This window comes from Nomascus leucogenys, chromosome 22a (assembly GCF_006542625.1).
Source record: "Nomascus leucogenys isolate Asia chromosome 22a, Asia_NLE_v1, whole genome shotgun sequence".
NCBI lineage: Eukaryota > Metazoa > Chordata > Mammalia > Primates > Hylobatidae > Nomascus > Nomascus leucogenys.
The window spans coordinates 28,257,601-28,272,662 of NC_044402.1; the positions used below are offsets into that span (position 1 = coordinate 28,257,601).

The 15,062-nt window shown below is 46.8% G+C and overlaps 1 protein-coding gene across 3 annotated transcripts in view; it reads left to right on the plus strand.

Moving 5' to 3' along the window:
* The first annotated feature begins 6 nt into the window (after window positions 1-6).
* The window catches only part of POMT2 (protein O-mannosyltransferase 2), a 46,122-nt gene continuing 31,066 nt past the window's right edge, over window positions 7-15,062 (plus strand). For 2 of the 3 annotated variants that reach the window (XR_004027697.1, XM_030802268.1), the window contains exons 1-3: window positions 7-457; window positions 8,717-8,801; window positions 14,296-14,400. Coding sequence is in view for 2 of the 3 variants with exons in the window: in XM_030802268.1 (XP_030658128.1) it covers window positions 210-457; window positions 8,717-8,801; window positions 14,296-14,400 (438 nt within the window). In the remaining variant the exon portion in view is untranslated. The remainder of the gene's footprint in view (window positions 458-8,716; window positions 8,802-14,295; window positions 14,401-15,062) is intronic. The other variant, XM_030802269.1, reaches the window with a different exon arrangement.

Below are 15,062 nucleotides of genomic sequence, written 5' to 3' on the forward strand. Positions count from 1 at the left end.
CTGCGCCTCCTGCCGCCTCCTAGTGGCCTGGGCCGCGACCACGCTGCCCGCCCCGCCCCGCCCCGAGCCCGGGGCTCCGCGCTCCGCTGCAGTGGAGGGAGTTGCATTTCCCGAGGTACCCCGAGCTGCCCTCCTGTGACTCCTTGGCGGGGCGGCTGGTCAGACAGAGTGTGCCTCCGGGCCGGAGGGCGACCTGGAGGAGGGGGAAGATGCCGCCGGCCACGGGCGGAGGCCTGGCAGAGTCCGAGCTGCGTCCCCGGAGGGGCCGCTGTGGGCCCCAGGCTGCTAGGGCCGCAGGCCGGGACGTGGCCTCCGAGGCTGTGGCGCGAAGCCCCAAACGGCCTGCCCGGGGCTCGCGGCGCTTCGAGGCGGCCGGCCGGTGGGCCCTGCTGGCCTTGGTGACGCTGCTGTCCTTCGCCACCCGCTTCCACCGCCTGGACGAGCCGCCGCACATCTGGTGAGGGATGGGAGGGACTCGGCAGGCACCATGGCAACCGCGAGGGGACGCCGCCCTCTGATTGGCCCGAGGGTACGGAGGGGGCGGGATCTACAGAAGGAGGGGCGGGGCCGCGGTGGAGGGGAACTTGAGGTATCGGGTGGGTTGGCCTCTGGCGAGGTGCATTCTCTGGGAGTGGGATCGTTTTGCTCTGGTGGTGGGGCAATGGGATTCTTAGGATCTGAGGAAGCAGCCCTCATGTCTTCCAGGTTATGCTACAGTGCATCACCTGGCTTGCAAATTGTGGCTTTTAAAGGTGCTTTCAACTTTCCAAAGAGAATTGCAAATTCTTAGGGTACAGAATTTTCTAAGGCCTGAGTTCCTGTATCTGCAGGATTTTCAGGCATCAACAGAGGGGAAAATACCTAACTGTGTACCTTTATCCTATAGGGCAAGGACAGTTTGGGTGTTCAGGTATGGTGCCAAAAGGATTTTATGAGACAGAACTCTTCTTGTGAGAAGAGATTTATTTTCTTAAATGTTTTAGCTTGTACTATCCAGATACTGGGTGTCTGAAATGGAATTCTTTAAGCAAAAAGCAGGCAAGAAAACAGACTGTCAGGGTTGCTTTATTTAGAAATTAATAAATTAGCTTGTTATTGTGTCGTGACTGCTGGCAGAAGATGAGACTCCTGGGTTAGAGACAAAGGACTTTGTTACAGGAAATAGGATGCATGTTGGAAGCAGTTTCCCTTGCCATCCAAGTCCCACAGGATGACGCTATGGGTTTAAATGGATGACTGCACAGGCAGTGGGTTGCATCCAAGTGAAGGAACAACAAGCTTGGAAAATCTGCTGTTTTATAGAAGGCAGTATGCAGACCTCCTCTTTGTCCTGGAGGGAGACACTGCCTCTTCTCTCAAGGTTGCGTGCTGCAAACACAACCATGAGAAATGGCCCAGGTGAGATGCAGTCAGGGCCTTGCATTCTTGGTATACCCAGAATGATGTGTAGAGGCACGAGCAATCTGACAGCCTCTCTCACTCCTCGATTCTATGGTCTTGGCTTCTAGCAGATTTTCACATGAATATGCAATTCCCCTGGCTACTCAGATCTTTTCAGTTTGTCCCTTACAGCATTTAATTAAGGTCGTTGTCAATGGGACTCTAAGCAGCAGAATAAGGCCAGCTTACAGTATTTACCTCAACCATGCCCTCCAGGGTCCTGGATTCAGCCACCTGTGAATAAGTCCTGGGGGCACCGAGGAATCTTATTTCAGACATCTGTGCTGCAGTCTAAGACCAGTCTATTAACCACTGTGACCTGTGCACAGGGGTTCAGATTGATCTCTGATCTTTGGTGTCATTACCAGTAATTACAATAGCCCACTACCCTTGTAAAAAAATTTTTAAGAAAGTAACTACCACGCTGGGCGCAGTGGCTCACACCTGTAATCCCGGCAGTTTGGGAGGCCGAGGCGGGCGGATCACCTGAGGTCAGGAGTTCAAGACCAAGCTGGCCAACATGGTGAAACTCTGTCTCAACTGACAATACAAAACTTAGCCGGGCATGATGGTGGGTGCCTGTAATCCCAGCTACTTGGGAGGCTGAGGTGGGAGAATCACTTGAACCTGGGAGGCAGAGGTTGCAGTGAGCTAAGATCGCACCATGGCATTCCAGCCTGGGTGACAAAGCGAGATTCCATCTCAAAAAAAAAAAAAGTAAAAACCATGATTAATGGAAAGATCTTTTGTGACCCATTCTTCCTTACACTAACATTACTTGGAGGAGTGCAGGCCACTCCAGGATTTTTGTTAGATTTTTATTTGGATCACCATCAAATTTGATTACCATTAAAGTGGTTTAAACCACATGGGCAGTGTCACTGAATAGTTGCAGCCTCAATCACTAGACAAGGCATAACCTAAGTAAGGCCCCTAGGATCTCAGGAGAAGCATGTGATTTGTATCAGCCGCATTGATAGAAGGTGGTACTGATCTGTGTGTTTTCACACCTATGAGGGAGGTCTGTGTTTGGGAGTTGGTGTTGATGTCATCAGGCATGAGGGAGTAGTTCAAGACTAGCCATGTCCATGTGAGTTTTTATTTTATTTTATTTTTTATACTGACCTACTAGATAAAGTTTTTCTGTTTTCATAGTGAGATGACAAACTCAGCCACAGGTCAGATTGCCAGCCACAGTTGCCACTTGACGTAGGTGGACCATATGAATGTTTGCCAGTCTTTGGTGCTGGATAGGGGACAAAGAGAACATTGTTTCTCTTCTGTTTACATCTCCAGGGGCCTATGGTGTTCCCTCCCCAGGTGCCAGGATTGTTTCTTTCCTTCCATTGCTACATAATGAGTGTGTCCTACCCTAGTACCTATAACTTCACCTTTTCTCCATTTATCCCCTACCAATACGCAGGCCTTTTAATATCCAATTGTTAGAAAATTGACAGAGGCCCATTATGTCTTCTACCTTGACACATGTGGGCCACTGTAGGGGGACTTTAAAAGCACTATACCCAACCAAATGATCATTAACTTTATGTTCTGGCACCAGGCCATTCCAACAAGACAATCTAGTGACTGAACTAGAATTAAGTCTGAAATACATAGATAGCCTCCTCCTCCCAGCTGATCTGGGCTTTCTGTAAGGGGAAAGAAAGATGAATCATGGCCAGAAATGGTCAGGGGAGAATCTTAAATTTTCAAAATAGGTTTATATAACCCTCCACCCCTTTTTCCTGATCATTACCCAGTTGGTAGGCAAAAGGAGATGACCCATTTCTGAGAATGGCTGCCTTAGGTGACCAAACTGCTTCAGTAAGGTTTGCAGACCAGGAGGAGGTTAAAAACATAGAATCAAAAGTCTTTTTGAGTTGATCTTTGAGGGAACTGTTCAGTGCTTGACAATATCATGCCTGTGGATGGTAGGGCGTGTGGGAGGTCCATCGAATACCTTGGCTATTGACTGTTGACACTGTTGGGTGGCCATTGTGATAAAAAGAAATGCCAGTGTCAGACTGTAGATGGTTTGGAAAGCAGAAAACCTGGCAGAGTTTAGTTTCAAGGGCCACAGTGGTATACACAGAGTCAGATGATTGGACTGGAAAAGCAACATCAGCACTGTAAACTGAAAAAGTATCAGCAGTAGCAAGGTACTGATGAGAGCCTGGAGAAGGGAACAAAGTCCTAATGTCAATCTCCCAGGAGCAGGTGGGGTCAGTGCCCCTTGCAACGTGGCTTCCTTTACTGCAAGACAAGCAGGCCAACTTTTGGCGGGAGTCACAAGTCTGGCACGCAGTGGTGGCTTCTGCCTCAGAAACACGTAGTCCCTTACATTGTGCCTAGTCCACGATGGTAGATGTTTCCACACCTGTTGCATGAATCCAGGTGGCTATGACAGCAGTCTTGGTGGTGCAGGCTGGATCAGGAGTTTGATTCCAGTCAGTCTTATGAGAGTACCTGCCCTTGGTGTGGGCACCTACGTGAGTGATCCAGTCTGTCCTATTGGCAGGCAGCCATGATGTGTTTCCACACTTCTCAGCTTTCATCTCTCAGTATTTAGTCTTCCAAGTGGTATACCAAATGCTTCAATCCTTACTGCCATCAGCCATCCAGAGTTGTCACTGGGGCTAAGTGCCTGCTGCTGCCTGGTGGGCAACATCAGCTTTTAACTCAGCCTAATCATTGGTGAGCCAGGCCTAAGCATTTACAGGAACCCCTGTGAATCAAGGGCCCTACTGAACAGCAGCTCGGCTTCAGGTAGCCAAGAAGGTTGTTTCTCCCAGAGTGGGAACTGCCACTTCTTCACGTAAAACCAAGATGCCTCTAGGGCCAGGCTGGCTATACTATTTTTTTTTTTTTAAGAGATGAGGTCTGACTCTGTCACCCAGGCTAGAGTGGAGTGACAATCATACCTCACTGCAGCCTCAAACTCCTGGGCTCCTCCTGCCTCAGCCTCCTGAGTAGCTGGCACTACAGGCACGTGCCACCACGTCCAGCTATTTAAAACAGATGAGTTCATCATTTAAAAGAGATGAGTTCTCACTATGCTGCCAAGGCTGGTCTTGAATTCCTGACCTCAAGCCATCCTCCTGCCTCAGCCTCCTGAATAGCTGGGATTACCATCTGTACTCTTGAATGTACTATTTCCATAAGATCAGTGAGGCTTGTTAAACCCTTCCCTTGTTATCAGTAGATTCTCACTGACCCACCCCAAAGTGGGAATACTAGGCCAGGGAGTCCTGAGGCCTTTATGGGTCTGGCAATCAATTTCAAAGTGTTGAGTAGTTAAGTAAGAGGTTAATAGCTGCCCTTTTAAAAAGGGTGTGCTTGGTACCTATGTCCAGCAGGTGGCACTGTGATTCTGGTGCATGGCTGTCAGTACTCTAGCAGCCACAAAGTTGTTTTTTTTTTTGAGACTCTCGCTCTGTAGCCCAGACTGGAGTGCAGTGGCGCGATTTCAGCTCACTGCAACCTCTGCCTCCTGGGTTCAAGCAATTCTCTGCCTTAGCCTCCCGAGTAGCTGGGATTACAGGCGCCCCTGTCACGCCTGGCTAACTTTTTGTATTTTTAGTAGAGACAGGGTTTCACCATGTTGGCCAGCCTGGTCTCAAACTCCTGACCTCAGGTGATCCACCCGCCTCGGCCTCCCAAAGGGTTGGGATTACAGGCATGGCACCCAGCCGCCATGAAGTTTTTAAGCCTGTGATTTATTTCCTTTCCCTTCCAGGGATGTAGATTTTTTTCTTCTGGACCACCAGGAGAGGACAGGATCACCTGTCTACACACAGCAGCCCTTGCACAGGATAATCCTCTTCGACACTTATGGGATCAGTATCAGCTATACATTCAGCACTGGAAGCCACAGGAATAGTACATTGAAGAGGCCCAAAGAGCTCTGCCTGGAATGTCACTTTAACTTCCCTTCCCTACAAGGGAGAGTGGCTCAAACGTTACCAGTTTAATCATCTCAGTCTTTAAAGCAGCTGAGGTTGTGGTAGAGTGGGAGGGATCATGGGACATAAAGGGAGAGAGTGGCTCTGAGCCAGAAAGCAAGGCATATTTATATTTACTTTTGGCTTGAGTACACAGCTCCCCCAAGGATCTTTCACTGTTTTCATTTTACTCAAAGTTCTGTCTTATGTAGCAGGGTCCTATTGCCGCACCATTTGTTGAAGCGTTGGAGACTTGTTGATTGAGCAGCCACGTCCGTATTCCCTTTTGGCAGGGGCTGCTGGGCTCGCTGCTATTGTCATGATCACTCCTCTTCCTCCTTTTGCCCAGAGGACAGGGCAGTAACCAGGGTAACATTCAATGGCTTGTTTCAATCCTACCTCTTTCCATCGGCCTCTCTAATAGTGGGACAGTGGGGGACTCTCACTACCCCGTTGCCTGCCCATGGAGGCCCTCATTCTTTCTCTTACCGAAGACTATGTCTCTCCTCATCCTATGCTTGTCTCCATACTGTCAGGGGCTGGGATTTTATCTTAGCCTACTTATAAGCTAATAAGTTAGCCTGTCACTGTTTTTTGCATGCTGACAGAAGACAAAGTCTTGGGTCAGAGACAGAGGACTTTATTTCTCATGGCACAGCAAGTGAGATGCGCTTCAGCATGTTGGCATCAGTTTCCTTTGCCCCTAAGTCCCACGTGGTGCTGAGGGACTGGATGAATGCTTGCACATGCAGTAGGTTGCATCACAGCTAGGTGATATTAAGCTTAGGGAATCTGCTGGTTGTTTTTTTTTTTTTGAGACGGAGTCTCGCTCTGTCGCCCAGGCTGGAGTGCAGTGGCACAATCTCAGCTCACTGCAAGCTCCGCCTCCCGGGTTCACGCCATTCTCCTGCCTCAGCCTCTCCGAGTAGCTGGGACTACAGGCGCCCGCCACCACGCCCGGCTAATTTTTTGTATTTTTAGTAGAGACGGGGTTTCACCGTGTTAGCCAAGATGGTCTCGATCTCCTGACCTCGTGATCCGCCCGCCTTGGCCTCCCAAAGTGCTGGGATTACAAGCGTGAGCCACCGCGCCCGGCGGGAATCTGCTGTTTTATGGCAAGCAATAAACAAGACAGCCCTCTGTCTCAGAGTGAGACACTAACTCTTCCCTCAAGGTTGTTTACTGCAAACAGCATTCTTGGCATACCCTGCAAGGCCTGGAGGAGCACAAGAGAGCCACGGAGGACTGTCTCTCCTAACACAAGCAATAAAAGCCGGGAGGGAATATGAATGTTACAACTGGTTTTACTTGGGAAACTTTTGAAGTAAAAATCTGGAGCCCAGGCTGGGTGCGGTGGTTCACACCTGTAACCCCAGCACTTTGGGGGGCTGAGGCAGGTGGATCACCTGAGGTTTGGAGTTCGAGACCAGCCTGGCCAACATGGTGAAACCCCATCTCTACTAAAAATACAAAAATTAGCCAGGCGTGATGGTGGCCGCCTGTAGTCCTAGCTACTTGGAAGGCTGAGGCAGGAGAATCGCTTGAACCCGGGAGGTGAAAGGTGCAGTGAGCCAAGATTGCATCACTGTACTCCATCTTGGGCAACAAGAGTGAAACTCTGTCTCAAAAAACAAACACAAAACAAAACAAAACAAAACAAAACAAAACAAAACAAAACAAAACTGGAATCCTTTTGTTAGTATGTTCCCAAACAGATTTAAAAACTAACCACAAATGTCAGGACAGTTTAAATAGGGCCCAGCAGGGCTGGTACTTTATAGCCTACAGAATTGTTTCACATGTGTTAATCTGAGTTGAGCCTTACGGCCTCCCTGGGAGGTGGGCAGGGCAGATAATATTATATTGTCTTCATTTTGTAGATGAGATAAGAGGAGTAGAGAGAATAAGTGATTTTGCCAGGTTGTGCCATTAATTAGTGGTGGAGCTGGGACTGGATCTCTCTTTCTGCAAATCAATTTCGTTACCCTGCTTTGAAGTTATTTCTTTCTTCAACCTCATCATGCCAATGTCCTCACCGCCTGTCAAGCAAGGTGTTTAGCAGATGATGAAACAGACCTATTCTTTTGCCTATCTTGGACCCACCGAGTAAGATATAAAAAGAACCCTAGATTCTTAGGTAAAGCATGTTTTCCCCTTACGTAGTAGGTCAATAATGACTGCTCATGACCTGGGGATTCATGACTACTAGAAAGTAACCCTTCTTTTGAGCTACAGGGAGAAAATAACAAATAGAAAAGGCCAGCCTCTGCTGGATGACTTGGCTGCCTTCCCAAAGCCCTCATGTATGGTATAGAAAGGTGTATGTGGTTGTATAAAAGAGGACTTTGCATTGTGTTTGAAAGCCTGTTTATTCAAATCGCTTATTTACTTGCAAAATAACTTAAGCAATGAGGATAGGTTTTAGATGTGGTCTTAATTTAGTAAGAAAACCTTCAACTTTTATATACTAGTTAGCATAAGATCAGCCAGATCACAGTTAGCAGCTTACTTGTCACAGGGTGACTGAGCAAAATGAGACTCCTGTGACAATCATGGTTTATAATCTCAACTCTGACCAGCAGCCCAACAATGTCGTAACGGACCTTCTAATAGCAAATGTTGTCTCAGAGGTTAGCAGACTTGGAAGAACCTTTTTTTAATTTAAATTTTTGTTTACACTAGCTACTTGGAGATAAGAAGAAAACTCTTTTTTTTTGAGATGGAGTCTCGCTCTGTCGCCTAGACTGGAGTGCAGTGGCGCAATCTCTGCTCACTGCAAGCTCTGCCTCCCGGGTTCATGCCTCAGCCTCCCTAGTAGCTGGAATTACAGGCACTTGCCACCACGCCCAGCTAATTTCTTGTATTTTTAGTAGAGACAGGGTTTCACCGTGTTAGCCAGGATGGTCTCCATCTCCTGACCTTATGATCTGCCTGCCTCGGCCTCCCAAAGTGCTGGGATTAGAGGTGTGAGCCACTGCGCCCAGCCAGGAGAAAACTCTTACTACAAACCTTTCCATATTATGAGAAAACATCTTGTCCTTTTAAAATAAATAGAAACTCAAGATACAGAGTAAGTATATGTATATTTAACTCAATTGGTAACTGGCTGGTGAATATTTGCTCGCCTTTCTCATCTATCTAAATGAAGACCAGTGGGCAGCTTGATGTCTTTCTTCCTAAAATCACTTGTGTCAAAAGATTTTTTTTTTTAAATCCAAACTTTTGCATTAATTGTTTGAAATGCATAGCCTTTAATTTTAACCATGCTTTATGAAGGCCATTTGGATTTTATGATAATTTTAAAATTCTTCTTTCTCTTTCTGTGTTTCCTTTAGTTGGGATGAGACTCACTTTGGAAAAATGGGAAGTTACTATATCAACCGTACATTTTTCTTTGATGTGCACCCGCCCCTGGGAAAGGTGAGCAGTGTGGTGAACAGCAGCTCTCTGGTCCCGGAGGATTGTTCCTAAGGGCTGGAGCCACATCTTGATTTTGGATTTGGGGCTTGTAGAAAGAATTTGGGACTTGTAGAAAGAATTTTCTGACATTTCAGACCAGCTACTTTCATAGAAAATCTCTGGTGTTTTTTAAGGGTCCTCTGGGCCCAGAAATGGAAAGAGGGCCCATCAGCTGAGGGAGGGATGAACAAAGTGTGGCACAGCCATACGGTGGAATAATATTTGGCCATAAAAAGGGATGAGATTCTGATACATGCTACAACATGGATGAACCTGGAAAACATGCTAAATAGAAGAAGCCAGACACAAAAGGTTACATACCCTGTGATTCCACTTACATGAAATATCTAGAACTGACAAATCCGCAGAGACACAAAGTAGATTAGTGGTTGCCAGGATCTCAGGGGAGGGAGGATTAGGCAGTGACTGCAAATGGGTGTGGGGATTCTTTACGGCGTGATGACATGTTATGGAATTAGGTAGTGGTGATCATTGCACAATCTTGTGAATATACTGAAAACCACCCATTGCAGACTTTAAAATGGTGGATGTTATGTTATGTGAATTTGTCTCAATTTTAAAAAAGAAAAAAGAAATAGGAATACATTGCATGAAGCAGAAATAGCTTACGAGGCTGATATTCACATGGGGCTGACTTCTTTCTCCCTTCCCATGCCCAGCATGCACATGGTTTGATCTGTTTCTCTCACGTTTTACCGTTAGAAATTCCACCAATTAGAATTCACTTTACTCTTTTTTTGTTTGTTTGTTTTTGAGACAGAGTTTCACTCTTGCTACCCAGGCTGGAGTGCAATGGCACAATCTTGGCTCACTGCAACTTCTGCTTCCCAAGTTTAAGTGATTCTCTTGCTTCAGCCTCCCAAGTAGCTGGGATTACAGGCACCCACCACCACGCCAGCTAATTTTTGTATTTTCAGTAGAGATGGGGTTTCACCATGTTGGCCAGGCTGGTCTTGAACTCCCAACCTCAGGTGGTCCACCCGCCTTGGCCTCCCAAAGTGTTGGGATTACAGGCAAGCCACTGTACCTGGCCCATTTTAGTCTTTTAAAAACAAAAACCTCTGAGAAGACTCTCGGATTAGCCCTGGATTTCACTCAAGGCTTTCTTCCTAACTGGAGACTGAGATCTGGGGCACCAAGGGGACAGGAATTTTCCTGTGATTAAGTGGGGAGGGATCTTGGAGCATGTAGTACTTGGGGGATAAAGGCGGGAGCAGGGAAGGCAGGAGGAGGCAGGGAGTGTAATCTTTTATCAAAGATCACAAAGATCACCTATGGTTGGGCCTAAGGAAGCATGAAAGCAGGGGGCCCTACAGCGTGGAGGGATGGGGAGGGAGATAAAACAGGTAGCCTATTTCAAAATTGGCTCTGAGCCCAAGAAAAGTGTAGAACGTATTATGCCTCTTCCTATCTCTTTTATGCTATAACAACAATAACAAGAACAATTAAAAACATTTCTTCTGTTCTAGTCACCTTAGAGGCATTATCTCATGTAAGCCTCAGAACAACCTTATAAAGTAGGTATTGTTGCATCCCCATTACACAGATGGGGAACTGAAGGAAGACAAGTAGTTCGCCATAGGGAACCAAGCTAGTAAGTGGCAGAATCAAGGTTCAGGCTGGCGTAGAGCCTGCTCTCTTAATCATGACACCACAGTGCCTTGCAAGCTTGCCTTGGCTCACTCCTCAGACTACATCTGTTACTACCATGGAATTAAACAACAGAACATGTTGAGTATTTGCATGGAGCTTGCCTGGGAACCAGATTTCTGGTGAACATTTTTCATAGGAAACCCAGCCCAGTCTTTCTGTGGGGACTGCCCATTCTTTTTTGGAGTTTTCCTGGTTCTCAGCGCACTGTGGACATGTGCACAGGACTGGCTGATTTGTTTAATTTACCTAAGCCTTAGGCCGGGCGCGGTGGCTCATGCCTGTAATCCCAGCACTTTGGGAGGCTGAGGTGGGCAAATCACCTGAGGTCAGGAGTTCGAGACCAGCCTGGCCAACATGGTGAAACTCCATCTCTACTAAAAATACAAAAATTAGCTGGGCATGGTGGCACGTATCTGTAGTCCCAGCTATTTGGGAGGTTGAGGCAGGAGAATAGCTTGAACCCGGGAGGTGGAGGTTGCAGTGAGCTGAGATCGTGCCGCTGCACTCCAGCCTGGGTGACTGAGCAAGACTCCATCTCAAAAATAAATAAATAAATAAATAAAATAATAATATACCAAGGCCTTGCCTTCCTCACATCTGGTTGCCCGTGTGAAGGGAGAAGTGTGAGGCTTCTAAGGCTGTCCTCAGGGAGTGTGGCCCATCTGCACCCCTAATTTATCTCCTGATGGTTCTGTGTTCTGTCTGGTTGAAAGAGAGTGATGAGCAAACTGGAAACCCTGTGAGAGGGCGCAGTAGCTTCTGCAGGTTCTGAGGCCAAGCCAGTCAAGGAATCAAAACCCCTCCAAGTGGCAAGCAGGAAGTTTTCTCCTTTGCTACTGAGGCCGAGACCTGCCTGGCAGCTCCAGTCAAACAGGAACTTAAAACATAAAAAAGCCTGCATATAGTAGAAAATGCGGTCAGCACAGAAGGAAGTACAAGGTCAGAAGCCTCATCCACCACATTTCTAGTCCGCAGAGGTAACCACGGTCATCTTTGTCAATAGTTTCTTATATTCCTCTAGGAATTCTTTTATACAAATACAAGCGTGTATGTTTTTATATATGTACATATGAACAACACATTATATATACACACAATTCTTTTTAAAAACTCAAACGGGATAAGACTACAGTTGTTCAGCAACTTGTGTTTGAAACATGATGTATCTTCTTTCCACGTTAGCACATGAAGATGCACTTCGTTCTGTTTAATGGCCATGTGTCATTCTATTATGTAGATGTGCTGTAAATATTTATCCCTCTTCAGTTGGTGGGTGGCATGTATGTTATTTCCAGTTTTTAGCCATTACAAAAGGTATTGCAGTGAACATCCTTGTACATATATCGTTGTATAGTTGTGCAGGTATATATGAAAAATTCCTAACAGCCAAGCTAAAAAATCGAAGAATATGCACATTTAAAATTGAGTTAGATATTGCTAAGTTTTCCTGCAAAGATGTTGTAATCATATATACTCCCACCAACAGTATATGACAGTGCCTTCTTCCCCACATCATTGCCAGCACTGGCATGATCATACTTTAAAAACTTTGTTGGCCGGGCGCAGTGGCTTACGCCTGTAATCCCAGCACTTTGGGAGGCCAAGGCGGGCGGATCACCTGAGGTCAGGAGTTCGAGACCAGCCTGGCCAACATGGTGAAACCCTGTCTCTACTAAAAATACACAAATTAGCTGGGCGTGGTGGCAGGCGCCTGTAATCCCAGCTACTTGGGAGGCTGAGGCAGGAGAATCACATGAACTCGGGAGGCGGAGGTTGCAGTGAGCTGGGATCGCATCATTGCACTCCAGCCTGGGTGACGAGTGAGACTTTGTCTCAAAAAAAAAAAAACAAAAAAAACAAAACAAAAAAAACTTTATCAATTGGAGAGTGAAAAATGACATATCACTGTTTCCATTTGCATGACTGTATGAGTTAGGTTGAACATTTTTTCATATGTTAGGCATTTGTATTTTGTTTTCTATGAATTTGCCATTTTTTTCTAGTAATTCATTTTTTTTCTATTGATTTGAAAGAGTTGTTTAGTTAAGAAATTAACTTGGGGCCAGGCGTGGTGGCTCATGCCTATAATCCCAGCACTTTGGGAGGCCGAGGTGGGTGGATCATGAGGTCAGGAGTTCAAGACCAGCCTGGCCAAGATGGTGAAACCCCCGCCTCTACTAAAAATACAAAAATTAGCCGGGCATGGTGGCAGGTGCTTGTAATCCCAGCTATGTGGGAGGCTAAGGAAGAGAATTGCTTGAACCCGGGAGGCAGATGTTGCAGTGTGCTGAGATTGTGCCACTGCACTCCAGCCTGGGTGACAGAGTGAGACTCCATCTCAAAAATAAAAAATAGAAAAAGAAATTAACTTGGGGCTACTTTTAACCTTAAGGGAACTGAGAGAGAACTGAATTTTGAGTGTCTGCTAAGTGCTTGGTATAGTGTTAGGTGTTTACTTAATAGCACCTCTAATCCTCACGCCCCCTGTGAGGAAGTTTTTATTACCTATAGCTCAGAGATATTAAATATTGTCCGTGATCTGAGAGCTAGAATACACGGCACTGAGATCCAAAGCATCTGTACATTTCTTCGCTCCAGACTAGCCAAGCAGTCTGGAAATGTATGACCAGCACCGGGTGAGCTTGTCCTGCGAGATCCCAGGTGGGAAGAGGGATCCATTTGATTGCCACTTGGCAACTTTAGTTCATCTAGCTATTTGGATGACCCTGTCTGGACCCTGGGGTCCCTGCCTTCCTTTTTAAAAACAAGTCTTTGTTGCCTTTTACTGCCAGACTTTGGCTTCTATACCTTGACCTGGAGCTGTAGAGAGTGGCTCTGTTTAGAACTAGTTAGAGAAAAAAGCGGGTTGGTTAGTAGTCTAAATCCAAGTCCCACAAGTGTGGCTAGGAGGGACTTTCCCCACACAGCCAGTGTATTCCCTCCCCCAACACAGCCCGCCAGAGCCCGGGGGTCAGGCTGGAGCAGCCTGGGGCTGTCCCAGATGGTTGGCATTTGCCAGCAATTTTTATACTTCAGCTGCTTCTGATTGCTTGTGTGAAAAATAGAATTTTATAATGTCGATGGCCAAGGAAATATACAAAAGACATGGCCGATCTTGTCAAAGGTTTTGAAGGATTCATGACTCACAGTCTCAGTTTCTAGTTGATTTGTTCTGTCTTGGGAGGTACCAAGGTTGCCCTCCTTTGGAATATTAGGAATGGGAGAAACCAGCCTCTGGCCTTTGGCAGTTTTTCTCTTCCCATCTGGGCAAAGCATCTGTCTTTGCATTCCTCTTTCTGATTTTCTTCCCTTGTCTCTATTCCTGCTATGTAGCTCCTTAGTCCCTTTTCTCTCTCACTGTGACTTGGAATCTCACTTTCCTTTCAAAAGGCCAATTCCCCAGGAATCAGCCTCTGCCCATGACCCAAGAGCTGCCGTGTTTTATTTTATACCATCTGAAGGAAAGCGGAATCAGAGAGCCCCTTACTGACTCTACCCTTCAAATTGTGGGGCTCTTTTTCCTTCCTAAGTGTTTAGGTTGTGCTGTTCCCAGACCTCGGCCATAATACAAGAGAGGATTTGTTTCAAGCAGTGAGCTCTGTAGACAAAAGATTCTTTGCTCTGTGGCAGCTGCAGGAGAAAATGTCGCATTGGCAACATTTTCTATGGACAGTTGTCAAGGGAACCCAAAGTCTGTGGGTGCAGCTGGAGGGAAGTTCAGAGGACAGAGGAATCTTCTCCCAAAGGCTTTTCATCTTTTTGTTTGTTCTTCTCTCCTCAGATGCTGATAGGTCTTGCTGGCTACCTGAGTGGATATGATGGTACCTTTTTGTTCCAGAAGCCTGGGGATAAATATGAGCATCACAGCTACATGGGAATGAGAGGAGTAAGGCTTCCTGACTTGATATGGACTTACCGAACCCTGGGGCCACACTAAATCAGAAATGTTATAGTTAGCAGCCCTGGCGTGGTGGCAGGTGTAAATAAAGGGACTTTGGGTGGTGAGGAGAGGGGAGGATGATCAGACCCTCCCCTGTGGTGTAGATACTCAGAACTTAGGTGAGGAAGAAGGGAAGAGGAGGCCGCAAATAATACAGAGATGACATAGATAGGAGCAAGCACACACTGTCACCTGCTGCCCTGCCCCAGTGTACTGTCAGACCTCAGGTTGGAGAACAGCCTGGAACCCGGGCAGTCAGGAGTCTCCTGCAGCCCCAGCGGTGCCTCCAGGCACTGGCACGTTGCCTGCTCCTCCCCTCACAGCCACAGCTGCTGGAGTGTTGCCTACATCTCAGAGCCTTTTCTGAAGATTTTGGCATCCCCACACCCTGTCACCATGTTCCTGTGTCTTTCCCCATGAAGGTTTCAGGCACACAGAAAGAGTTTTCTAGCCTTATTTGAAGGGAGGCCGAATGTCTGCTGCAGTCCCTCTGTGTCCTGATTCACAGCACCAGCCTTGATGGAACATGGCAGGGCCTTAACACCCAACTCTTTGGGAACCCCGAACATGTGGCTGAATGAAGCCAGCAGAAGCTGACCTCCAGTGTG